We start from the raw sequence: 27,792 nt of genomic DNA, 5'->3' as shown, positions 1-27,792 counted from the left end.
TGTGTGTTATCTTGATGTAAGGTTAATAGCCTTTAATCAAGGCCATTAGTGAACAAAATTGATGGATCGAGTTGATTTTACCATGTGTTGACTGTTGAACATGTCCAAAGTGGGCTACTGAAATCTTACTGAGTGCTTACAATTCCATTTAGGAGGGGACAACATGACAGTTCAGCTTTTTAGTGAATTAATATCTAAACTGAGTAGTATATAACTACTATACTATTAATTTCTATTAAATCTGTGAGCTGCTTGGTAAATCTGTGAGCTGCCTTGGGTCCCTCTGGGGAGAAAAGCAGCATATTAATGAATGAATAAACAAACAAACAAATAAATAAAGTAGAAATATATCACAATAGCCCTTGAATTCAAACACTGGATTTTGGTGATCCAAAGAGCATGTAAAAGTATAGAAGAAGGGTGTAACTACCCAATTAAGATCTATAATTAATTAGTCTCTAAAGTGCCACAAGCCCCTTTGTTGTTTTGCTGCAAAAGGTTGGTGTAGCTTGACACCCACTTCTGTGTCAAGTTGTGATCACTTTGCTATCATACCAGAAGTAACCTTGATGTTGTACAGACCGGCGCAAAGCGCCGGCCTGCACATTTACTAGGGTTGCCTCGGGGTGTCTTTTCCAGACGCCCCGCAACCCTAGTACATTGTAATGGTGGTGCCCTTTCTACATGGGTGCCACCATTACGACGTCACAGCCGTGCCGCCTCCAAATCGGGCGGTGCGGATGTGATGTCTTGGCACCGCTGAAGGGTGCCTGTAGCGCCCTTTCAGCGGCACCGGAAGGAACTCCGAAATGGAGTTCCTTCCTTCATTTGTGTCGCTAGGACAGTCTTTACACGGTTGTGCCAGCGACATAAAAGAGAAAGGGGCCGAGCGGCTCCTTTCTCTTTTTCCCCACCGCTGTTGGGGAGTTGAGGCATGAAGCCCCAAGGACACCCTTTTCCAGGCTGCGGGGAAGTGGCCTTTTGCCACTTCCCTGCAGCCTGGAAAAGCGGCGGATTGGGGCCTCAGGGCTGCCGCTATGGCAGCTGAGGCCCCGATCCGTCGGGGAAAGGGGCGGGTGCAGGCCACCCCAAAGGGGCGGTCGGTACACCGCCCTTGATGATTTCAATAGAATGTGAAAAACCACAAAGTATTTGCCATTTTGCAATTTAGATGTGCACTGTACACAGAATTGTCTCCCAACTAATGACTTGAATGCTCTCATTTTCCTTTTAGATATCTGCAGAAAGAAGTTGGAAATCTAAAGCACTATGTCTTCAATTGCAACTTACTACAATGGGAAGTCAGTACTTATTACAGGAGCGACAGGTTTTATGGGCAAAGTACTTGTGGAAAAGCTCCTGCGCTCCAGCCCAGACGTGAAAACAATTTATATTCTTGTGCGGCCCAAAGCTGGACAATCAATGCAAAATAGAGTGGAGGATATGGTGAAATACAAGGTAGGGAATTTAAGTTTATATAGAAAACTATGGCCAACAATTTGCAGGTGACAGAGGTTTCACTGCAAGCCTAATACAGTCGGTCCTTTGTATCCATGGGGGATCCTTTCCGGACCCACCCCCATGGATACCAAAATCCACAGATGCTGAAGTCCTATTGTCCTTAATAGCAGCGCAACCACATGGCAGTGCTGTCATTAGGAACAAATGCACTGAAGTCTTCCCTCCCTCCCTCCCTCCCTTGGCTTCGGGGGTGGTTTGGAGGTAGAGGCTGGAGCCCCCTCAGCCAGAGAGAGCTGGAGCCAGTGCCAGGGCAGTGGCTTAGGTCTGAAAGCCCTTTCCCCAGGCCCAACACCTGGGAAGGAACCTCCAGGCCCCGAGACCCAAGACGAACACCAGTGCTGGCTTCGTCTCCTTCCAGCCGACGGAGCTCCAGCTGCCACCTCCGAACCATTGCTGAAGCCAAGCCCAGGCCAGAAACCTCAGAGGAGGAAGGAGTGGGGAGTAGGGAAGGGAAGGAGGGAGGACTTTGATCCAATTGTCCCCAGTAGTGGCGTGGCTGCATGCACATGCAACCATTGGGAACAACACAGGCTTGCTGTCCATTGAGTGTTCAAATCCATGGATAGCAAGTCCACAGATACTGAGGTCCCACTGTAATCTATTAGTAATCATAGAAATCATGAAGTGCTCCTGTTAGCAATGATCTATGGCACCACATTAGCTCATTCAGATATTCAGGAAAAGTCAGGTGGTGAGGAAGCTGTCATCTTATTTTGGCAAATTAGGGGGGACACAGACGGGCAGAAAGGAGCGCCAAGACGATGTCCCTTTCTGCCCCACATGGAGGTCACAGCAACCAAACACTGCAGCCTCCGGCAGCCCTAAAAAGAACCTGCTCCCGGCGGGTTCTTCTCATGGCATGTGTGCGGATGATGTCTGTGGGCACGGCACAATTTGGACACTGGATTGCATGTACATCATTGTGGTAGTCCCCATGTAGATGGGGACAAGCCATTATGGCATGGTAGTGCTCAGGAGCTTGCATACACTCTGCCCTAATTTCGCCCCCAAGATGGCGCTTTTTGCCCATCTGTATCGAGTCTAAGTCATCTTATTTTGGCAAATAAGTCATCTTATTTTGGTAAATTTGCAAGTCTAAATACTTCTTAGGGTCATTCAGATGTCATTTTTTAGTGCAAAAAACTCAAAGAGATGTAGATCGATGCCATTTCACAGTGTAAACAACAAAACCAGAATGTGTGAGTGAGATTGTTCGCATCATTCCACTACAAAAAAACCAACATGTGAATGACCCCTTAGATGGGAAGATACCACATTTTAGCTGAAACAGGGGAATCCTATAGGGGGAGCCAATGATCTGGGACTCTACTATTTGAGATTTGTAACTCCAACAAATATAAAACATTTTTTTAAAAATGGGACTACATTTGGTATGTTTTACCAAAACAGCACCTAAATTTTTTCTAATGCAACAGCTTGGAGGCTTCTCTTGAACGATTCAGTGTTCTCTGCCTAACAAAAGGGTTTGTGACCTCACAAGTGAAGAAGGCATCCTGGATCTCAGAGGAAGCAACTTTTTGTTTTGCTAATGGAGTTTAAATTTGATCTCCTGGACTGTGGAATGGTTTGTTCCCAGTCCCACATAACTAATTTCCTTTTTCACTGTCTCTGTGCATTACACATAGTTTTTACAGTTTGCATTGCATAGCCTTGCTTTGGAATCTTTGGAGGCTGGGACCATGTGTTATTGCACAGCTCTGTGCCCAGACTGAAGGCATCCCATACCCAATTGGATGTCTGTCATGACTTTGCTAATAACACAAAGTACAGGAGAAGTCTTGAAATGGTATGAGATGCTTCTGATCTGGGCACGGAGCTGTGCGATAAAACAGGGTCTCAGCCCATGTCCAGTTCAGGAAAAGACAGCCAGTGTGATAGCCTCCTCTAAGAGCTTAGAGTTTGGTGGGCATCTATCCCTTCTCACTTCTAATGCTCTCTTAGACTCTCAGTTCTACTTTGTCTGCCACAGTATTACTACTAAAGTATGAACTTCTCTTCCAAGAGAATGGTGGAAATTATAGTAATTAATTTTCCTTTTCATTGTTTTCCTCTTTTGTGTTTAGCATAAAATGGAATTCTTTTCTCCTTGCACAGCTTGCACGGTGGGAGAAATAAGGGTTTGATGGCCTCCTATGAGGAGAGGACATATTAATGGTTGCCTAGGCATTTTCCACTAAGACTTGGAGAGCTGAGGCTTAGAGGAGTTGAGGTTAATAAGGCTCTACCTCCCCTCACCCTCCAGCTTTCTGGAATTTTCCAGCCAGCAAGTGGACTAGTGAGATCCAAAAACCCTTCAGAGTGTGAATAGTTGACCAATCAGAGCTTAATCCTATTAGTTAGTCATTGTCTAAAGTTTTTTTAAAAAAAATATCATTACTGTCTTTTATTCCATTTTCTGGGAGAGGGCGGACTGATCGAGGACTCAGGTCCACTCAACCCTCCTTTTGGGCCTGGGGTGGATTGCCATTATTACTCACTTTACACTCTCTTTAATTTGCTAAAAGTTCAGCCAGGCAGTGACTGGCCTGAGTGAAATGTGAGTGTGTGGGTGATTAATCATTGTTGCCTCCTTTTGGTTATTGTGAGATATAGATTTCTAATTACCAGTGTACCAAATCAAATGAATCAGGACAAAGCAAGTGAAGCAGCAATTTCCAATTTATTAATTACAATCTTGCAAGAAGGTGTGTCTCAGGTAGCAGGCACACCTGCCCCAGGTTTTACACAATATTTATACAGTGGAGCCTAGCCTTACATGGGGAATCCGTTCCGGACCCTCCACGTAAGGCAAATCCCACGTAAGCTCGAGCCCCATTCAAAAGAATGGGGCTCATGCTAGCAGTGGTGCGGTGCACACGCACCATTCATTTAATGGCAACACGGCTTCCGCATAAACAGGAAGCCACATATGGTGTGGGCGCCCTGTAAACCATTTTCTGTTACAATTTTCTTTCTCAGTTTTCATTGGCTGATGTACAAACTTTTTGAAACTCCCATTACATGTGTATTTTCCACACCTTCTTCATACTACTTCATACAATCCACATTCATTTAAATTAGTCATTATAGATTCATGGGTGTGTTTATAACCCTTCATTAAGCATGCTCAGAAGAAAAAAAATCTCTTGAACTTCATTTTACCTTTTAGAAAAAGTGAAATCTATTACAATTAACATAACTTCCCATCTCTTTTTTTTTAATCTTGTTGGCCTTGTATATATTAGCTGAAAGGAATGTGTGTTGCTTTTGATGCTTGTACACCCAAAATTGTTACAAGTTTAGTAAACTAAAAAAAAAATTAGGTCTGTCTTCTTGGCACATTATTAAAATAATGTTTTGAACCATTTTTTATCTTGCGCCTGAAGTCTAAAGGATATGTGTGTGTGGTGTATATTTTAAAAACCATCCCTGTCTAAACTTTTAATCTTATTTCTACTCACTTCATACACACACACACACATACACACACACACACACACACTCTATATATGAACATATATTTATTTGTGTGTTAAATCCAAAACATCATTTCTCTCAGTTATCTGGCCTGAGTATTGTAAGGAGTTTGTTTAGTATGGTTTATCTTCCCTCTTCCAGGCCTGGTTTAACTGGTCAGGTGGGCCTCTTTCCCACTGTATAATGGCTTGGCCTTGCAGGGATCAGCATGGCCTAGTCTGGAGAAAGGGCCCAGTGAGCTTATATTCTTAGTGCTGGACAGACGCCTCTATACCTAGTGTGGCCTGTCTTATTTGTTTTTCTGCCTAATGTCTGCTGGACTTATAGGCCTGTAAACTTGGTTGTGCTCCTGCTATGGTGGGCTTGTAGGCCTGTGGGGCTTTGTTGCTCAGGTTGTGGGGGTGGCCATTTTGAGCACACTGTAAATGGTCACTGCCATTTTGTTTTTCCCCTGTTATGGGGCCATTTTATGTAAGGGCAAGCCTTACATTTTTCTTTTCCCCCTGTATGGGGACCATTTTATGTAGGGGCAAGTCTGTGGAGTTTATCACATTTACCTTAGATCAGCCCCTGAGCGTTCTTAAAAGGGCCCTTCCTGGAACAGGAGGTGGCGGGGAATGCTGTATATCGCAGTGAGAACGCCGCTGCCACCGCCGAACATTCCCCTTCTGTTCTGGGAGCCTTCCGTTCCATTCTAGAGGGCCAATTTTCAAGAATGCTTTCTCAAGCATTCCCGAAAATCAGCCCTGGGGTACGCTCCCAGAACAGAAGGGGAATGCTCAGCGGTGGCGGCGGCATTCTCGCTATGCGATATACAGCGTTCCCCACCACCTCCTGTTCCAGGACCAGCCCCTTTAAAAACGCTCAAGGGCCATTCTAAGGTAAGTGCAATAAACTTCTGTGTAATGTCATTTTGTTTTCTCTGTATATGGGGGCCATTTTATGTAAAGGCAAAACTCTGCAGTGCCCCCTGAGTGGGGAGAGCCTAGAGGGGTTTATATTCTTAATGGGGCACACTAGGCCTCTGTACCTGGTGTGGCCTATCTTTTTCTTTATTCTATCTTCTTCCTAGTGAATGTACGGGCCTGCATATTTGGCTTGTGGTTTGACAGTATTATGGGCTTGTAGGCCTGTGGGGCTTTCTTTTGGTCTGGTAGAATGACCTGCCCAGCACTGCTGTATTGTATACATAAGTGGGCTCTGCTGCTTTGGGTTGTTGCTTTGAGTCTGGGACTTATATTAGATGGAAATTGTCAGTCTAGCCACTGGCGTCCCAGACTGTAGTGTCACCCGATGGGGAGAAGGGATGCTGGGCAGGGCAGGGACAGCACTTCAGAACCAGAAGGTGTGGGCTTCCACAAGAAGTTGGGGGCAGGCTCAGCCAGGCCCAGCATGTATGTGCCCCCTGCCCCAGCTCAGTTTTTCTCAGGAGAACTGAACCATGTCAAGGAGCTAGGAGGAGCACATGTACACACTCCTCCTTGCTGCGGCAAGGAGGTGCAGGGTGTGTGCGCGCATTCAGCCTGGCTTTTTGCCTCGACTCAGTTCTCTCAAGGAAAACTGAGCTGTGGCAAGGAGAGGTGGGGCAAGGTAGGCCTGACCAGGTGTCAGTCCACACACGTACTCCCCTAGTGACACCAGTGAGTCCAGCTACAGAGCAGTCTTTTGGCCCAGATATATTAGGTGCTTTTTGCAGAAGCCCTGTTTGATATCCTAGCTATTTTTCCAGCAGCCCTGTAAGAAATAACTTCATGCTGTAGATGGACAGTTGATGGAGAGTAGCTTCCCTTGAGGTAGAATTCAGATTCAAGATGGGAATCGACCCCAGGGCTGACTTTATCCACATTGGGGCTGCCCCAGTGCTCCACAGAGGTGTTAGTAGATTTTGTGTTTAGCATAAAATGGAAAGAGGGGCTGAAGGACCTTTGATACTTACTAAGCTTTCATTGACTTCTACTTTCTCAGTTGCACTGATGGAGATGGAAGTACAAATATATTGGAGTTTTAAGGTTGTAAGTGTAGACTCACAGTGCAATGGGATGTAACAAAATGCAAATTGTGACCCAAGGTCATAAATGTTCAGAGATGCATGAAATATTATAGATGTAAAGCAGATGATCTGTAATCCTGTGGTGTGAAATCGATACTTAAAACATTCCTTAAGGAAGTTAATACTTAAGCCTTACTGAAGCAATGCTTAAGCAATATTTAAGAATGTATTTAAGAATTACTGTATTTAAGTAATACTGAAGCAAATTTTGAGGCAAATGCCAAGAAGCTGCTGTAGAATATCAGTTCTTTGGGAGTGATAAATGAGGAGACTCAGCAATGTGATGACCCAAATATTAATATATGTATTGTGCCAAGAAATAATTAACACTGTCCATACTAGAAGACTGGAATATATCAGTTCAGCTACTTCTCATTCTAATCTTCCCTTGAAATTTCTTTGTTCAAGGACAGCTTCTCGAAAGTTAGCGACTATATGTTTATGAAATGAAAAATGTTCTGCCACTGGTTTTTGAGTATTGACATTTCTAATATCAAATGACATCTATTTAGCCTGTTATATATAAACTCAACTGTTTCTCCAATGTACAGTGTAAAGGGGCATTGCTAACAAAGGGTGGCATACATTATGCTGGAGGACAACAAGTAAATGCCAATATTGTGGATGGTCCTGTTAGTACTCTTATTATCGCTGCCAGAGTAAATGACGATAGAGACTGTACATCCAGATTTATGGCAGGATGTTTTCCTTGTATTGTCATCCATGTGATTTGAATTTAGCGTTCCCCCTTTTTTGGTTTTGAAATTGTACTTGTCCCTTCATTTTCATGTTACTCAGGACTTGTGGCTTTTGAGGTCTCTGGTCTCCAAAGCATTTCTTGAGTACTGTATACTGAGTGGGAGTAAAATCCTACCTATAAAGAGAGACAAAAATTTCACTACTGGTATACATAGATATAAAAATAAAATTGGTTCATAATGGGAGTAATATTTAGTAACCTGATAATTCCTTTTGTCATGTATCCTCTTTGTTTACATAAGGATTATGTTTTGTGTTCCAGTTGTTTGACAGACTCCGTGAAGAGTGGCCCAATTTTCATGAGAAGATTAAACCAATTAGTGCTGAACTCACCTACCCAAACTTGGCTATCACTCCAGATGACACTGCAGAGCTTCTGTCTGAAGTCAACATTGTTTTCCATTGTGCTGCAACAGTTCGCTTTGATGAACCACTAAAGTATGTTCTCCTTGCTTTGTTCTTTATATTTATTACTAATTAATTCAAATCAGGTTGTATGTTGTGCTGGAGAGAATTTCATTTTGAAAATAAACATCTGAGATAATGTTCTGTATTATTAACAGAAATAAAGTAACTAGGATTGATAAATTGACTTGGTTGCTCACCAATGGTAAGAGCTCCTGCTCACCCAGTAAAAGCCTGCTCCTGGCAGAGACTCCTCCTTTTTCTCTAGTGGGAACTAGAAAGAAAAACAAGTGTTACTGTAAATGAAAATAATTTTTCCAGTTTCTTCATATATTCACATTTTAGTTTGAACATCTCACCAATTTCTGCCCAGTCACTAACATAAACCCAATTATTTCACAGAAATAGATACCTTTCATGAAGGCAGGAGTGGTTTCCAGTCATGAAAGAAAGACAGGGTTATGTTTCTGCTTATATTCTCTAAGCCTCAAGCCCCCTGGGGCATTCTCAGGATGAATAAACTGAATTGTTAAATAAACCAGATTTATTGAGAACTAGCTATTCGATTTGTTAGCTTTTAGAAAAGGCTAAAAAACACATTTTTAGAAAATCAAAATCAGATCATTCCAACTTTATATATAACTTATTTACCTTTCTTTTTTATTAAAAAATCATATTTATTCATTTTAAAACATACAAACTAAATCACAACAAAATACTCAGGGAAAAGGTAGTACTGTAGTATCTTGGGAGGGGGGGGGACCTTTACACTACTAAACTTCAGGAGACACTTTCTGATACAGGGATTTTTAAATCCAGCATGTACTTTAACTTTGTTATACAAAAACAAACAATTAAACTATGACCTTCAAGATACAAATGTTTCTGGTTTCTAAGCTTTTAATATTTTCACATTGTACATCACATATTGATCTTCTTTCTTAATCTCTGTAACAAATTTCTTTATCCTTTCCTGCTTCAGTTTGTACACAAGTAACTTCCCAGGTTTGTTTGCAAATTCTTAATTGTTTAACATAAGATTAAAATTTAGTATCCTTCTCTTGGAATTAAAACAATAAAAACTTGCTGAAATAGCTTGATGTTTTCTTGAGTCTCTATCAAACTTTTCCTTCAGTTTCTTCTCTAAATTTTTTATCTCTTGCAACAGTTCACACTTTTTATGCATCTCCTCCCTTTGTCTGTTTGAAACCATATTTTATCAATTATCCTCACATACATGTGTTGCTTGCATCCCAGACTGTTGTAGGACCAGTTTCTTTATTTAAATTCAGTTTTTTAAAATTCCTTCAAATCTTCTTTACATTTCTGTAACAGCTTGACACTGAGTTGGGGCCACAGCAACCACACACCATACCTGGCTTTTTGGTGGCATAGCAAAAAGCGGGCTTTTCCATGGCTTTGTGGTGCTCCTGCAGCATGTGTCGTATAAACACCGCTCTGCTGGAGTGCCACAAACCTGCCCACCATGTGGTTTTGTGGGCGCTGTGACACTGGCTTGGAGGAATCTCTTTTCCTGGAGCTTGCATCCTAGTCTCTGGAGCAGCAGAAAACAAGTCAGCTTCCTCCTCAATATGACATCCCTTCAACTATTTAAACAGGGCTATCATATCACCTCTTAAACTTCTCTTCTCCAGGCTAAACATCCCCAGCTCCCTAAGCTGTTCCTCATAGGGCATGGTTTCCAGACCCTTCACCATTTTAGTCACCCCCCTTTGGACACGCTCCAGTTTCTCAACATCCTTTTTAAATTGTGGTGCCCAGAACTTGATACACTATTCCAGGTGGGGTCTGACCAAAGCAGAATAGAGTGGCACTAATACTTCCCTTGACCTAGACACTATACTTATTTACCTTTCTTTTTATTAAAAAGCCACCTAAATCGCATTGGCAAACAGTGCAAAGACCCAACAGTGGGAGGCAAAAAAACTTGCACAGGCAGCAAGTAGGGGGAGTCCATGGTCTCAACACTAATACACAGAGCATGGGAAATAAGCAGGATGAACTTTAACTCCAAGTGCAACAAAGCAAATAGAATATAATAGGCATCACTGAAACCTGGTTGGATGAGTGTCATGATTGGAATGTAGAAATAAAGAGGTATAATCTTTTTAAGGGAAACAGGCCAAACAGGAAAGGAGGAAGAATAACATTATATGTCAGGGACATTTACACCAGTAAAGAGATCCAGGACATCAGTCCTGGGAACCAGGTGGAGAGCATCCGGATAAAAATTAAAGGGGAGGGAAAGAACAAGGATGTTATTGTGGGAGTCTACTACAGACCCCCCAGTCAGACTGAGGAACTGGATGATGTATTTCTAGAACAGATGACTACCCACTCAGAAAGAAGAGATGTAGTAGTAATGGGTGACTTCAACTATCCTGATATTTGCTGGAAGTCAAACTCAGCCAAATCCTCAAGGTCTAGCAAATTCCTCACTTGCCTGGAAGACAGTTTCATTGTCCAAAAGGTGGAAGAGGCAACAAAGGGGTCAGCTATTTTAGATCTGATTCTAACCAACTGGGATAACCTAGTTAAGACTCTAGTACTGTAGCCTTATGGGGAAGGAGTTTGGATACAGAATATCCAGCTACTTTGAAGATCCACTTCTACTGGGATCACAACTGAGCTAAGATGAATTCATGCAGAGCTTTTTGTGGTTAGAACAGGCCCTCCAGGGTTAATAGGGCACCCACAGTCTATCGAGCTCTTCTCTTCTGGTGGAAGATGCCTCCAGTTTGTTCTCTCAACATCTGGTCAGAATAGCTTAACTAACTTCTCTTTTTTTTCTTGCTATTTAATTTCATTAATTGTTATTTAATATAATAATAATATAATTTATTAATATTCTTCCTTTATGTTGGACATTTTTTGAAATAAATCATGTCAAGATGTCAAGAGCCTTGACTCAGCTATGAAATTTTAAACAATTTTTAATAAGACAATGTGCATTAAATCTAGGGTCTTGTACACATAAAATTTTGTCTTATACCACAGATCTACAACACTTGCAAAGAGATGAGAGCATAGTAATGACTCCCAAATTTAATCCAAAATAAGAAAAATTTTATGGGCTTCCATCTCAAGGGGACATCTTCTCATAAAGTGCCATAGTTCCAAAACACACTGCAGAAATAATTGAGTTTGAGAACGCTTTAACTGCCCTGGGGTTAAACTGCCTCCTGTCAGAAAGCTCTGGTGCCACAACAAACTACAATCCCCAGGATTCCCTAGTACTGAACCAGTGCAGTTAAAACGGTCTCAAACTGGATTATTTCTTCAGTGTGTTTTGGACCATAGTGTACATAACTATGGCCCGAAGCAGATAAGTCAAAAGTACCAGCTTCAGGCTGTGTTGGGGTTGTGGCATTTACACGATGCATGCTCTTAACACAGCCAGAAGACACACTGAGCCCACCCCAACCTGGAAGAGCCAGGACAAAAAGGAGAGGTGATAAGTTGCTCCTTCCCAGACACCGGGTTGAGGACCATGGTGACGGCCTGAACTGAGGCTGGGCGCATGTGGTTGCCCTTACCCCAGTGCGATTAGCACAGGCATGGCCATGCACCACTCTTTCAGGTCCATTGGTATGACCTCCTAAGTGTATTTTCTCATTTCTGTTTTAAATGTTCGAAGTTCCTTTATCAATCCTTAACGAAGCAAACAGGTTGTTTGTAGGAATTCATGCTGACCAGTCTTCTTCCTAACCTTTCTGTTTTCTCAACAAGGCATGCCCTTTTGCTAAATGTCAGGGGCACACAGCAGCTCCTGGTACTGGCTCGCCGGATGCAAAATCTTGAGGCTTTCATCCACATTTCAACTGCCTATGCAAACTGTAATCGGAGGTACACAGAGGAAATTGTTTATCCTCCTCCCGTGGAGCCGAGGAAACTTTTTGACCTTGTGGAGTAAGTGATGGAAACAGCCTTTTTTTCTGTTGTTGATCTAACCATGATTTTGGTCAGAGGAGTACTTAAGTCTTTAGTGTAACCTATATGTCAAGTAGAAGTTGGTTTATGGTAATGCAATTCCACACAGTTGTGATATTTGTCTTTCCATTGTACCATCTCCCTCCCTCCTGGTGGAGAAGCAATAAGGTGGGAGACGTAACAAAAAATAGAGGATGTAAACATAACTTCTTGACCAAACAACCAAACTCCAACTGTTTAAACTAATTATACATTTTGAACTATCCTCCCCATCTTCTTCTAGTATTTTCTTTTAGCATTTAGTACAAGAAATGTTTGAAGCACTTTTTATATTGTAAAGAAGAACAATGGAAAAGAACAATGGATTAAAAGTGTGAGTGATTTAAAAAGTTTTGAGGGCTGTTTAAAAAAAAAAAAACAGACTTTCCTGTCTCAGCTCTCTTGTACTCAGGCTGTTCTGGGGTTCTTCTAGATACAGAGAATCTTTTGCTAGCAGTCTAAAGATACTGTATTGTACAACAATTCCATTCTCCAACTCCCTCTTCCAAAAAAAATCAAATGAAAAATCACTCTGGGATTCATAGTTTTGCTTTAAGACTACTAAAACTTTTTAGCTCCCTCCCTAGCATGCTAGAAAAATTTCCTCAAAACTGTCTAGCAATTAGTTCTGGTCACTTTCTGGTGAAAACGATGGCCATGTGGCCAAAAAGTTAAAAACTCCTGAAAATTACCCTCTTTCCTCAAAGTATGTTCTTTCCTAGACCACAGCATACTGTGTAAATAAGAGGAGCTTGCAAACAGTAGTACATTGACTAGTTTAAGAGGAATAACATTTAGACACATAGAAAAATGCCAGCACTTATAGTTATGGGATGGAATATTTATGTAGGCTAGGAGAATATATAAGAAAGAAATGAGGTAAACATAAGAAAGTAGCCATGAAGATCCATGCTGAGGAGTTTGTACACATGCATACCCCAATGCCATGATAAACAGCCCTTCCTCTATTTTGAAACAAAATTGCAATACATCAGAAATAAAACATCATTGAAAGAAGTCCAACAATTACACACCACAGAATAAAAACACATATCATTCATTACCATCAATTATTATTGTTGTTGTTGTTATATTAATATTAATAGAGAATATTAATATAAATATTGATAGAGAAAGTTTCTTTGCAAATAACTTTTTACATTTTTTGAAAGTTTTATTTATATGTCATCCTTCTCCCAAAGTGGGATTCAAGGCAGCTTATAAAAGGAATTAATTCTTTTTCATCGCAGTTGACTGCAACTATACCAAATCATGGCGTTCCAGAAAGCCTGGTTAGGATTGTAGGTTTAGATTATTGCCAATGGCTCCGATATTACATTTGCCAGTTCTTTTAATACCCTTGGATGTAGTTCATCTGATCCTGGAGACTTAAATTCATTTAGGTTAAATAGGTATTCCTGTACTATCTCTTTATTTATTTTGTTCTGAAATTCCCCTATTCTGTCCTCTGCTCCATTATCCTCAGGTTGAGCACCCTTTGCCTTTTCTGAGAAGACTGAGGCAAAGAAGGTGTTGAGTAATTCTGCCTTTTCTCTGTCTTCTGTTAGCATTTTGCCATCTTCTCCACGCTCTACCATTTCCTTCTTCTTCCTTTTGCTGCAGACATATCCATAAAAGCCCTTTTTGTTGTTCTTAACCTCTCTAGCAAGCCTGAGTTCATTCTGCGCTTTAGCTTTTCTCACTCTACCCCTACACGTGCTCACTATTTGGTGATTTCCCCATTTTTCCATTTCTTATACATATCCGTTTTGAATCTTAGCTCAGTTGAAAGTTCCTTAGTCATCCATCCTGGTTTCTTGAGACACCTCCCATTTTTCTTCCTCACTGGAACTGTTTTAATTTGTGCCTTCAGTATCTCCCTTTTGAGAAACTCCCATCCATTTTGAACTCCCTTCTCTTTTAGTATTCCTGACCATGGGATCACCCCTAGTATTTCTCTAAGTTTACTGAAATCAGCTTTCCTTAAGTCTAGAATGTGTGTCTGACTATGCCTGGCTTCTCCTTTCCACTGTATAACAAACTCCAGGAGAACATGGTCACTTCCACCTAAGGATCCCACCACTTGCACCACATTAACCAAGTCATCCTTGTTGGTTAGTATCAGATCCAAAATAGCTGACCCCCTTGTTGCCTCTTCCACTTTTTGGACAATGAAATTGTCTTCGAGGCAAGTGAGGAATTTAGTAGACCTTGAGGATTTGGCTGAGTTTGACTTCCAACAAATATCAGGGTAGTTGAAGTCACCTATCTCTACTACAGCTCTCCTTTCTGAGTGTGTGGTCATCTGTTCTAGAAAGGCATCATCCAGTTCTTCCATCTGACTTGGGGGGGTCTGTAGTAGGCTCCCATCATAACATCCTTGTTGTTTCCCTGCCCTTTAATTTTTACCCAGATGCTCTCCACCTGGCTTCCAGGATTGATGTCCTGGATCTCTTCACTGGTGTAAATATCTCTGACATATAGTGCTAGTCCTCCTCCTTTCCTGTTTCTCTTAAAAAGGTTATATCCTTCTATTTCTACATTCCAATTATGAGACTCATCCCACCAGGTTTCAGTGGGGCCAATTATATCATATTTACTTTGTTGCACTAGGATTTCGAGTTCATCTTGCTTATTTCCCATGCTCTGTGCATTAGTGTAGAGACATTTAAGACCATTTGTTCCCTTTACTTGCTGCCTGTGCAAGTTTTTTTGCCTCCCATTTTTGGGTCCTTGCACTGTTTGCCTTGTTCCCTCTATGACTATTTTCTCCAGCCTTTTTGCCTTCCAAAATACTGTCTCCCTCCCCCACATAATTCAGTTTAAAGCCCTCCTGATCAAATTCTTGAGACTATTGGCAAAAACGTTTCTGCCAACTGGCGTGAGATGCAACCCATCCCTTGCCAGAAGTCCCTCCTCATGGAACCACAGCCCATGGTCCAAGAATCCAAATCGTTCTTGGCGGCACCATCTACGGACCCAGTTATTTACATCCACTATTTTCTTCTCCCTTCCTGGACCATGCCCTTCGACTGGGAGAAGAGAGGAGATGACAACCTGTGCATCCACCTCTTTCAACTTCCTACCCAAAAGCCTCATAACCCCTTACGAACTACATCCAATTGTATTAAAAGAACTGGCAAATGTAATATTGGAACCATTGGCAACAATCTTTGAGAACTCCTGGAGAACAGGAGAAATGCCAGTAGACTGGAGGAGGGCAAACATTGTTGCCAGCTTCAAAAAGGGGTGAAAAGAGGATCCCAATAATTATCGTCCAGTTAGTGTGATATCAATACCAGAAAAGATTCTAGAGCAGATCATTAAACAGAGAGTCTGTGAACATCTAGAAGGCAATGCCATAATCACAAAAGGTAAACACAGGTTTCAGAGAAAGACATCATGCGAGACAAATCTAATCTCTTTTTTTATATAAAATTACCAGCTTATTAGATGAAGAAAATGCTGTAGATATAGTGTATCTTGATTTCAGTAAGACTTTTGACAGGGTTCCACATGACATTTTTGCTAACAAACTTGTAATGTGGGCTAGACTAGGCAACTGTTACATGGATTTGTAATTGGTTGACCGGCTGAACCCAAAGGATGCTCAACAATGACTCCTTTTCATCCTGGAGAGAAGTGACCAGTGGGGTCCCACAGGAGTCTGTCCCAGGCCCAGTGCTATTCAACATCTTTATCAATGGTTTGGATGACAGAAGTGGGGCATACTTATCAAATTTGCAGAAGACACCAAATTAGGAGAAGTAGCTAATACCCCTGAGGACAGGATCAAACTTCAGAATGACCTTAATAGATTAGAAAGCTGGGCCAAAGCTAACAAAATGAAATTCAACACAGAGAAATGTAAGGTACTGCACTTGGCAGGAAAAATGAAATCCACAGATATAGGATGGGTGACACCTGGCTGAATGAAACTACATGTGAAAGGGATCTGGGAGTCCAAGTAGACCACAAATTGAACATGAGTCAACAATGTGATGCGGCAGCTAACAAGGCCAATGCGATTTTAGGCTGCATCAATAAAAGTATATTGTCTAGATCAAGGGAAGTAATAGTGCCACTGTATTCTGCTCTGGTCAGGCCCCACCTGAAATATTGTCTTCTATTCTGGGCACCACAATTTAAGAAGGAGATTGAGAAAATGGAGCATGTCCAAAGGAGGACGGCCAAAATGGTGAAGGGTCTTGAAACCATGTCCTATAAGGAACGACTTAGGGAGCTGGGGATGTTTAGCCTGGAGAAGAGAAGGTTAACAGCCCTGTTTAAATACTTTAAGTGATGTCATACTGAAGAGGGAGCATGCTTGTTTTCTGCTGCTCCAGAGACTTGGATCCGGAACAATGGATGCAAGCTACAGGAAAAAAGATTCCACCTCAAGATTAGGAGGAACTTCCTGACAGTAAGGGCTGTTCGACAGTGGAACCAACTCTCTCAGAGTGTAGTGGAGTCTCTTTCCCTAGAGGTCTTGAAACAGAGGCTGGATGGCCATCAGTCAGGGATGCTTTGATTTAGATTTCCTGTATGGCAGGGGGTTGGGCTGGATGGCCCTTGCGGTCTCTTCTCTCTTCCAACTCTATGATTCTATATATATTGTATTTAAGATTTTTTAACTTTTCTCAATGGATTATGATTTTAATAAATTAAATAAAAAGAAGAAGGGATGGAAATATTGAATTATTAAAAATAATAAAAATAAATAAATAAAAGGAATTAGCTAAACTAGAACCCTAAATTTTTTAACACAATTAAAATCTTTTTAAAACAATACATTATATACAGGGAAAAAATCATTAACAAGGATACAAAAATTAAAATAAAGTGCACATACACACACACACACACACACACACACACACAAAACCAAAACCATGAAAAGGTTCCCTGAAAGCAGTTACTAATTAAAAGCCTATTTGAACAAAAAATGTCTTTGCCTGCTGATGAAAGGCGACACCACAGTCCCAAAGCCAGCAGCTACCGTGGCCCTGAATGGGCTGCGAGCAAGGAGCATCTTTTCTCTGCTTCTTTTTTGCCTGACTTTTCCTGGCCTTGCACACTCTGTGTGGCTTCAAGCTGCTCTAGGAGTATACAGTGGACCCTTGTTATACGCTGGGGTTTGGTTCCAAGATCCCCCGTGTATAACAAAATCCGTGTATGCTCAAGTCCCATTAAATATAATGACATAGCAAAATGGTGTCCCTAATAAAAAATGGAACATCAAGGTAAATTTATACTTTTTTGGAACATTTTCAAACCGTGTATGCTTAAATCCGTGTATAAAAAATCCGTGTATAAGAAGGGCCGACTGTATGTCATCTGCACATGCCATCCAAAGAAGCCACACTTTACTGCCCGTCTGTTTCAGGCATATGTATTCATAGTCTATAATAACACTTATATACTGTATACACTAAAGGTAGAGGTAGTCCCTTGACATGAATGTCTAGTCTTAAGTGACTGTACGGGGCGGTGCTAATCTCTGTTAATAAGACGAAGAGCCAGTGTTTTCCAAACACTACTCTGGTAGTCATATAGCACGACAGCACTGAACGCTGTTACCTTCCCACTGAAGTGGTACCTATTTATCTACATGCAGTTGCATGTTTTCGAACTGCTAGGTTGGCAAAAGCTGGACTAGTGACAGGAGCTCCCCTCATCATGCAGCACTCAGGCCCTGAACTGCCAACCTTACGATATTCTAATTGTCAGAATTGGTGTCTTAACCACTGAGCCACCGCATCCCTCATATATACACTATTTCCCACATATTCCCTTGAATTATCAGCATTATAAGTTAATACAAATTTATTGTAATAGTTTGACATTCTCTGCAAAGTTTGCAGATGTGAAGTTTTTGCAATGAGGGGGTGAAGCAGACTGGCAGACTGATCAGGGCTGGGACCACAGCGACCGTACAGCCAGCTCTTGAAGTAGGCCACTGCAGCAGTCTGAAATGAGCTGCTGGAAGAAGCAGTTTTTATTGCTTCTTTTGCCAGTGGCTTTGGGCTGAATTGGGCAGCCTCTGAGCAGCTTCCGGCCTCTCTGGGGGCATGAGAAGATGCTCCTTTTGACCCATCTGCTTCAGGCCAAAGTCAGCTTTCCTGCAGTGCCCAAATGTCTGGATACAGACATTAGCACAGTCACAGTTTTTTTAAAAATGCTATTTTGGTTTGCAAGGTACAATATTGAAATGCTATCCATTTTATTTTGGTAGCTGTGTTCCTACTCTGTTTTCTCATGCTTGCACCCATGTGTTTTTTCTCCCATTAGGTGGATGGATGAGTCCCTCATTCAAGACATCACACCCAGACTGATTGGGGACTGGCCCAATACCTACACATTCACCAAGGCCTTGGCAGAATACCTGCTACAGCAGGAGAAAGGGAACTTAAATGTTGCCATCATTCGGCCATCCATCGTGGGAGCCAGCTGGCATGAGCCTTTTCCTGTAAGCATTACTGCTCTTCTTCTCTGCTGAGGAAGTTGAAAATAACACATGTCTGTTTTTCTGCTCCCAGTAATCTTTCAGGCAGCAAATTGTTGTTATAGACACCTTACCAAGTAGTGGGTCATGAAAACACACTCCTTGTACTACTGTGCTCTTGGTAATGATGGGGGGAGATTAATTAAGACCCAAGGCTGTGGCTCTTTCACCTTGTCATCTTGTGTGGGGATGACCATTTTCTAGGGCAATAGGCAATAACAGTATCTCCTGGGATCCATGAGACTTTGATGACCACTTTTTATTGTTGTTCTGTATTTAGATATAAGGCATTGACTTGCACTATAGCATTAGGTACCCACTGCTGGCGGCAAATTTGGTCTGTCACAGAAATATTATCTGGTATAAGCTGCTTTGAATTTCACACTGAGGAGAAAGCTGGAAAATAAATAAATAAATGGTTAATGTCTTCCTATTTTGTTTTTATAACCAGGTAAAGGAAGTATGTGGTGTTTACTGTGCATCTTGACTTATGGAGAGATGGAGGTGGGGAGGGCACCTTTTGCTTCTCCACTTCAGGTAGCAGAATGTTTTGGGCCAGCCCTGAACACAGACATCCAGCACACTTAGGATCCAGCACACACCACCTTAGGATCTTTTTGTTTCATTTGCCTTTGGAAATCTTTAAGCGTATATGTCAACCTTTTCATTTTAATGCTGTTATTCCCAGGGAGTACTTTCTACTCTAGACTTCAGCATACCAGGCCTACATGTGATTTGCATATTTGCAGACTGAAATGAGCAATGCATAATCTCAACAGCCTCCCACCCCACCCCACCCCACCCCACCCCACCCACAACCTGCACAGTTATTTTCCATTTTATTTTTCTCCAGGGCTGGATTGACAACATCAACCACTTCAATGGCTTCCTCATTGCGGTATGTACAGATAACAGTTGCCACTTTCTGAAAAGTTAGGGCAATGGAATTTGGTCATTTTAAACCATAGCAGCAGAAATGATAACAGAGGTGTAATGCAAGAGTAGGTGAGAGGGGTAATTAGTCGTATACAGCATGAGGGAGTACTAGGAAGTTGCTGTAATTGTGCCTCTCTTCTCCCCACAAATTTCCTATCTATCTTTATCTTTTCATTTCTACCTTCTTGCAACTAGGAAAAGGGAGCTCCCAGTGACTCTGGAATCCAGGCTTATTTTGGAACTTAAAACTGATGAGAAATTACTTTTGTGAGGGAATGTTGGAATTCTCCCTCAGTTCTAATTTTAATTTGAGCCAGTTAATAATCTTGAGATTTAAATATAACTGAACCTCTTCTTTGAGATTGACAGTCTAGGTATCTCAGGCTCGTTTTCAGACTCTCCAGGGAAGAACTGCACTGTCACCTCTGCATGACCCAAATAGTAATGTCTACTAAAGTAGCAATACGTCTGATAGGATGCTGTGATCATTTGGGTTTTTTTTTGGGGGGGGGGGTTGTGTTTTTTTGGTTTTGGTTTTTTTAGAAGAAAATTCTATTAAATGACTGGTTATAAAATACATTGTGCCTCCTTGTTGATTGAAGCAAGGTTTATTCCATACATGGGATATGTAGTCCTGGCCTCCTTTAGGCCTATGTGGGGAGGTTCAATTGCTGGATTTGTGGGAATTGTGCTTGAGGTGTTGTGGTGGAATGGTTCATACTGTTTTAGGGAGATGGAGCTTTAGCAGCCATCTTGAAGCTTGGGTTGCATTCCACTGAAGAGAGATAAGGCCATCTGATTTTAAAAGATGGAAGAGGCTGTTTTGTACTCTTTCTCTAGTTCTTTCCTTGCATCACTCTTCAGACTACTCTTCTTCTAATTCCCAACCTTCTATTGGCTTGACATGCATTCATTGTCTATAATCCCCTTCCCCACCACCTGATCCCCTTCCCCACCACCATTCCCTTATCCTTTTGTGCCGTGTCTTTTTAGATTGTAAGCGTGAGGGCAGAGAACCATTTAATTAAAAATAATAATAATTGTAAGCCATTCTGAGAGCCTATAGGGCTCAAGGGTAGGATATAAATACCACAAATAAATAAATAAATATCTTGGGCCTGGAAACCATGCCTTAAAAGAAAATACATGTTTAGCCTGTAAAAGAGATGTTTAAGAGGTGATACAATAGCCTTGTTTAAGTGTTTGAAGGCGTGTCACATTGAGGATGAAGCAGAGTTGTTTTCTATTGCTCCAGAGACTAGAACATGGAATAATGGACGCAAGCTACAGGAAAAGAGATTCCACTTTAACATTAGAAGGAACTCCCTGACAATAAAACCTGATTGACATTGGAACAAACTCCCTCGGAGAGTGGTGGAGTCTCTTTCTTTCGAGTTTTTTGTGGTCTTTGGATGGCCCTTGTGGTCTTTCCAACTCTATAATTGTATGGCCCGGTACAGATGGGCCCTGAATTACGCCCTCATCACATGCTAGGGTTGCCTCGGGGAGGAGCACCCACGTGCCCCACAACCCTAGAATGTGACTAATCCAAAGGGTGCTCAACAATGGCTCCTTTTCATCCATTAGAGAAGTGACCAGTGGGGTCCCACAGGGTTCTATCGTGGGCTAGTACTATTCAATATCTTTATCAATGACTTGGATGACATAATTGGGGGCATACTTATCAAATTTGCAGATGACACCAGATTAGGAGGAGTAGCTAACACCCTAGAGGACAGGATCAAAATTCAAAATGACCTGAATAGACTTGAAAGCTGGGCCAAAGCTAACAAAATAAACTTCAACAGGGAAAAATGTAAGGTACTGTGCTTAGGGCGGATAAATGAAATGAACAGATATAGGATGGGGGACACCTGGCTAAATGAATTTACGTGTGAAAGGAATCTAGGAGTCCAAGTAGACCACAAGTTGAACATAAGTCAATAGTGTGATGCGGCACCTAAAAAGGCCAATGCAAATTTAGGCTGCATCAATAAAAGTATAGTGTCTAGATCAAGAGAAGTAATAGTGCCACTGTATTCTGCTTTGGTCAGACCCCACCTGGAATATTGTGTCCAGTTCTAGACACCACAATTCAAAAAGGATGTTGAGAAACCGGAGCGTGTCCAAAAGAGGGCAACTAAAATGGTGAAAAATGTCCTATGAGTAATAACTGGAGCCCGGAGAAGAACAATGAAGAAATATTTAATAGCTGTTGACGAACGAATAAATGAACATAAATGGATTAGGAAGTATTAAGAACACAAGAACTGTTAGCTTGAAAATTTATGTATGAGATTTATGTTATGTATAGTATGTTTTTATCTAATAAGTTATAGGTTACATGTTTATGGGGAGGAGAATTTTTAAAAATATGGATGTTGCAAACACAACATTATATATTATAACTACCAAAGAAAAATCAGAAGAATTTATAGATTAAAACAAAGCTTTTGATTGTATAGATCATGAAAAACTATGGATTGCTCCTAAACAAATGGATGTGTCACAACATTTGATTGTCCTGATGCATAAATTGTACTTGGACAGAATATGGAGAAATTGGATGATTTCCAATTGGCAATGAAGTCAGGCAAGACTGCATTTATCACCCTCTCTGTTTAACTGGTAATGTAAAGCAGGATTAGACTCAGAGTAGGAAAATGTGAAAATTGGAGGAAGGAAAATCAACAATTTAAAATAAGCAGATGACACCATACTACTAGCAGAAAAGAGCAAAGACTTGGAATGATTACTTAAGAAAGCCAATGAAAAAGTGCAAAAGCAGGTTTACAGTTGAACATTAAGAAAACAAAAATAGCCACAGAAGATTTTCATAACTTTAAAGATGATGAAGAAACTGAAGTAGTATGGAAATCAGAAAAAGACGTTATCTTCACTGCAGTAATAATGCAGTTCGGCATCACTTTAACTGCCATGAGTCAATCCTATGGATTCCTGACAATTGTAGTGTGTTGTGGCACCAGAGCTCTCTGACAGATAAGGCTAAATAGCTCAAAAAACTATAAATCTCAGAATTCCATAGCAGTGCACCATAGCAGTTAAAGTAATGTAAAACTGCATTAGCCTAGTACTTGGAAGGGCAGTTATGAAGGAACTAGACAAAATCCTCAAGTGTAAAGATATACCATTGCATACTCAAGTTATTCAGTTGTCCATGCCATCAGATTTCTATGTATGGCATTTAAGTTGGACAGTGAAGAAAGCTGATAAGAAGAAAATCAAATAATTTGAAATGCCGTGCTGGATACTATGGATTGCTTAAAAAGAAAAATGAATTTACCTTAGAGCAAATGAAGCCTAGCCTCTTCATAGAAGTTTACTCATAGATGACTAAACTGAAACTGTCTTATTTTGGCCTTATTATGAGAAGATATGACTCACTAGGAAGGACAGTAGTGCTTGGTATGGTTGAAGGCATTAGGAAAAGAAGAAGACTGCATTCCCAGATGAATAGACTCAGTCAAGAAAGCCACAGCTGCTGTGAGTCTGCAAGGCCTGTGCATGGTTGTTGACGACAGGGTGACTTGGAGGTCTCTCATTCATAGGGTCATTGTAAGTCGAAACATAAATTTGTAGATGTTTTTAAAAAAATAAACATACTCAATAATAAGAAACAAAGTAATAATGATAGGAATACATAGTGTGAAATAAGAATTGCCCCAGTTGACTCCCCCACCTCCATTTTGTATCCACCTCAAACTAGATTCCAGCTCAAAATCAAGCTTAGTTTTTCCTGTGCCACTACCCACTATGCAAAACTCTCCTCCTCCTCCCCCCCCCCCAGCTGCCTTTTTGAGCAGAAAAATATTGTTAAAGAATAACTGAATCTAGAAACAGAAGAGATCCTTCTGGCTCCTCCCTTTCAAGTTAATGAATTGTAAGAAAATCATCCTGGTTGCTAGCAAGATCACCACTTAAAGGACAGGTATTGAGAGAATGGAGGGTTAGCACAGAGGTGAATTTTACTTATTTGTACAGTGTGGGTTATTGCTATGTTTTGCTAGTTCTTTTCTTTACATATACTGGAAGGAGGGAGCACTCAGTTCTTTTGAGTAGCACCAAGCTGAGAATAACATGAGAGCCAGCATACTGATTTGACTGTTGGACCAGGACAGCAGGAGACCAAGGCTTGAACACCCCTTCAGCCATGGAAAAAGCCACTGAGTGACCCTGGACACTCTCAGCCAAAGCACATGCACACATTCTCAAAATAATTTTTTGCCAAGAGAATCCTATGATAGGGTCACCATAGGTCAGAGTCATTTCTGGGATTCTGGGAGTTGTAGGGTTTTTTTCCAGCTATTTAGCCTTCTCTGCCAGGGAGCTCTGGAGCCACAACACACTGCATAACTGTAACAATGGTTGGAAACAATGCAGCCCTCCAGATGCCATTGGGCTGCAATTCTCATCATTCCTCAACATTGACCTAAGGGTGATGGAAGTTGTGGAGTCTCCTTCTTTGGAAATTTGACTCTGTGTTCCTGCATGGCAGGGGGCTGGCTGGCTGGCCTTTATGGTCTTTTCCAACTCTATAATTCTATTAGAATAGAATAGAATTAGTTACTATTCAATCACAGATGTAGGATCCCACAGATGTAGGTGGTAGTAGTTAAATTTACTTTTGACTTTTAGAATCCATGACCTACTTCACCTGTCATTCAGCAATGAAATTCTGCCACAGAATGTTCTGACTGGTCTTTTCTCTATCACACAGGCTGGAAAAGGGATTATACGAACTGTAAAATGCAATTTAAAGGCAGTAGCAGATATTGTTCCTGTAGATGTTGCTATCAATTTAACCCTTGCTGTTGGATGGCATACTGCAGTTCAAAAGTAAGATTATATTTACTTACCAAGATATAAATTTGCTGAACTATTGCCAAGGACTGAAAGTGTTGCAAAAGCAGTGAGTGAAAGTTACAGAGTGGAAGGAATTTTCTCCTGTACATTTAAATCAGGGGTGACCAGCTGTGAAGGCCCTTGAAATGTTATTGAACTGCAGCTTCCTTCAGCCCTAGCTAGCATAGCACATGGTAAGGGCTTGATGGAGTTGCAATCAGAACAGATCTCATAAGCCACAGTTGTCCACCCCTGCTATAAAACAATATTTCCAAACTTTTCATAGCTGGAGTACATTGTTTTTCTGTAATGTAATGTAGAAAGCCAGTGCAACTGCAGGCAACAACAGACATTGAAGGTCCAGGTGAGGGGAAGTAATGAGTATCCCTATTCTGTTCTGCTTTGATGACACCTTATCTGAAATAGCACATCCACTTCTGGGCACCACAGATGCAGTGTGGGTTGGGCCAGAGAATCCCAGAAGGAGACCATCTACATTTACTGGACTGTGCTACTTCACATTTGAATGTTGCTATTGGGCAGTCCTGACAGGAAAAATATGTGTACCCTTGTAGGGTAGCTACAAGGGTACACAAAGCTGACTAGATAACAGTTAACAATGTTTTACACTTTTGGCCTGTTGCTAGTTTTAGCTTGCTTTTATATTGCTTAACTATGTTCTTCTTGGCTGACAGTTTTACCTTGGTTTTATAACCTGTCTCTTTATTGATTGCTTACTTTGGCTGCCAGTTTTGGTGGAAGTCTCAAATAATTAATATAGTTTATTATTTACCATGTGTAATGAATGAAAGCGATTGGCTGCCATTTTTTGCTTAGTTTCCTTGAATGGTGTCTGTGTGTCAAGGAGAGGGGTGGGAGGGAGGGAGACTTCCCATTTCATGAAAATACTTTATACACAGTTTATATACGATTACATTCTTATTATGATTGCAGTAGTTAATATGCATAAACATTAATCAGGAGAGTCACCACTGGGATTCAGATTGAGATCTCTGCTATTTCAGAAAGAATGGATGTAAAATCAAAACTTTCTTCTACTTATGATATGCACTACAGTTGCAGAAAAGTACTCCATTTTCTTGCCTGTGCAGTGGCCCTAATCACAAGAAAGTATGTCAGACATTCTTATTTGGGAGGACGTAACAGGACTTAGTAAAATGAATATGAAAACTTTATCCAGATGCAACAACTGAAATAATTCTAGTCAGGGAGAATTCTAAGGGAGAATTTCCAGAGTCTCTCCTATGTGTAGAACTTGTAGGAATATTTGATATCTATATCAAGCAGAATGTAGAGCAGCCAGTGCAATATTTACTTGGGATGGAAAATACTCAGGATACTCTTCTAAGGTTTAAAAAGAGAGAGAGAGGGAGAGAGGAAAAATTACACTTGTTGCTTCAAGAATGCCATCTTGGAATAGGAAGAAAAAAAAACAAGATTACCTATATTTCAGTAGAAGAGTCCTTAAAAGCTGATGTAAGCCATCCTAAGGCTGGAGCTTCATGTATGTTCCCTACCCAGACAAAGGACTAACTATCTTTATGGTAAAAGGGGAAATTAACCTCTGCAGGCAGGAAGAAAGCAAAAAACTTGAGTACATAGATCAAAGAAAGAAACAGGGAGGCAGGGATGCTATCAATAGTTCCCTCTCATTAATCACTTTATACAAGCGTTGATGCCTTTTAGTTTCCAAAAGAACTAGAATTGATTGTTTTGCTGGGTATAGCCTTTAGTCCCCAGTGATACTGTTCTCTTAAATTTGTTCCCAAACCAACTGAAGTGCATGGCTGTGCCAAGAAATCTAATCAAGGGATGCTGGAATGAGGTTGCTGAGGCAGCAGATATAAAAGCAGGCAACATGTGTACATGAAGAAGTTTCTGAAACAAAATTAGAGATTGTCTCAATGTTTCCAGAAATCTAACTTCAAAAATCACCTTTCACAGATTGACAGTTTTCCAAGCCAGTCTCTTTAGTTTCAAGGAACCACTCAGCTGTAAGGTCTCTTTGCCATGATTTCATTGTTATATTTGTTAGCCAACAAATGCAAATAAAAACCATCCAGGGTGATGGGGATTCTCAGCAGTCAATGGATCATTAAGAAAATAGACACCCTGTAGGCCTTGCCAACCAACAGCAGAACAATACACAGATTAACATGAAAATCACCTCCTCTCAACCAACAGTATATATACCCCACTCTCTTCCATGCCAGGATTCTCTGACAATGCCAGCCACAGTTGTCAGGAATAAACTCTTTTAGAACACGGCCTCCTCGCCCAAAAAACCCACAGAAAAACTATTTGTTAGCTGTTGTTTGCTGTTGTTATTAGCAGGTGTTGGGCCTAGCTTTGTGAATGAGAGTGGGAGCCACAGACACAGGCCTCAGACACTGAAGAGCTCCAAGGTCATTCTGCCTGGGAGATGAATGTAAGAGGAATGAAGGTGGGTGCCTGTGGAGAGATATAGTGAGATTAAATCAGTTTTGGCAAAAAAAAAAATTCTTTCTGTGCTGATGTTCTTCAATAAACTCTTTCTGGTTCATCCATGAAGCCTGGTTATTAAGTTAGATAGACAGGACACAACAGGCTGCCAAAACTGAAATAAGTACAGGACTCTTCCCAGAGCAACCATATCTTTGGAGAGAGGACCTAAGCTAACTTTAAGCAGTGCGGCCATGGCTAAGACCTGCAAGCAGCTGAATGGGAGTAGGTTACCAGCAGTCTGGCAAGAAGAGCTGGAGGACACTGACCTGAAAACCTCCTAAGCTGGCACAGCCAGTGACCAGTGGTTATTGGTCTCAATGGTGGAGAGCCATGGAAAACATTTGGTACATTGCCGCTTGGATGGAACACTAGGTCAAGTGGAGCCTTTACCCCTTTCCAAGGGAAAGAGACCAGTTGTGTGCAGCTAAAAGTAGTGTTATCAAGTGTGTACAGTGTACACCAACATGAAGGAGCCCAAGAAATGTGTCCAAGAGATCCTGGCCCAACTGTCATTGGTTGGGAAACTAGCAGACTCAGTGCCGGAGGAGCAGAAGGAGAGAACTTCCAATGATGGGCTGAGAGGGAGATGACATGGGGTCCTCTGAGGAGGAGATGAATGCCTGCAGAGGGAAGGGGGCCCATCCAAAGCTGACAGTCCCTGACTCTGCTGAGCCACGCCCATAACTACACCAGGGTTGAAGGCTGCCTTCAATAGGGCTCCCAAGAAGCTGTTGTTCTTCTTAATGCACTCTGGAGTTTGAATGCATGAGTGAGAGCACAT

The 27,792-nt window shown here is 41.3% G+C and overlaps 1 protein-coding gene across 1 annotated transcript in view; it reads left to right on the top strand.

Annotated features, from left to right (window-relative positions):
• LOC121931470 (fatty acyl-CoA reductase 1-like) overlaps positions 1-27,792 on the top strand; it is a 68,248-nt gene that overhangs the window by 5,810 nt on the left and 34,646 nt on the right. The window contains exons 2-7 of the mRNA XM_042469284.1: positions 1,235-1,458; positions 8,070-8,245; positions 11,963-12,142; positions 18,494-18,671; positions 19,561-19,605; positions 24,382-24,500. Of these exons, the coding sequence (XP_042325218.1) occupies positions 1,270-1,458; positions 8,070-8,245; positions 11,963-12,142; positions 18,494-18,671; positions 19,561-19,605; positions 24,382-24,500 (887 nt within the window). The 5' untranslated portion in view covers positions 1,235-1,269. The remainder of the gene's footprint in view (positions 1-1,234; positions 1,459-8,069; positions 8,246-11,962; positions 12,143-18,493; positions 18,672-19,560; positions 19,606-24,381; positions 24,501-27,792) is intronic.

The sequence above is a fragment of the Sceloporus undulatus genome, chromosome 5 (genome assembly GCF_019175285.1).
Source record: "Sceloporus undulatus isolate JIND9_A2432 ecotype Alabama chromosome 5, SceUnd_v1.1, whole genome shotgun sequence".
NCBI classification, from domain to species: Eukaryota; Metazoa; Chordata; class Lepidosauria; order Squamata; family Phrynosomatidae; genus Sceloporus; species Sceloporus undulatus.
Note: the sequence above shows the minus strand (reverse complement) of the source record. Positions and strands in the feature narration are given on the sequence as shown.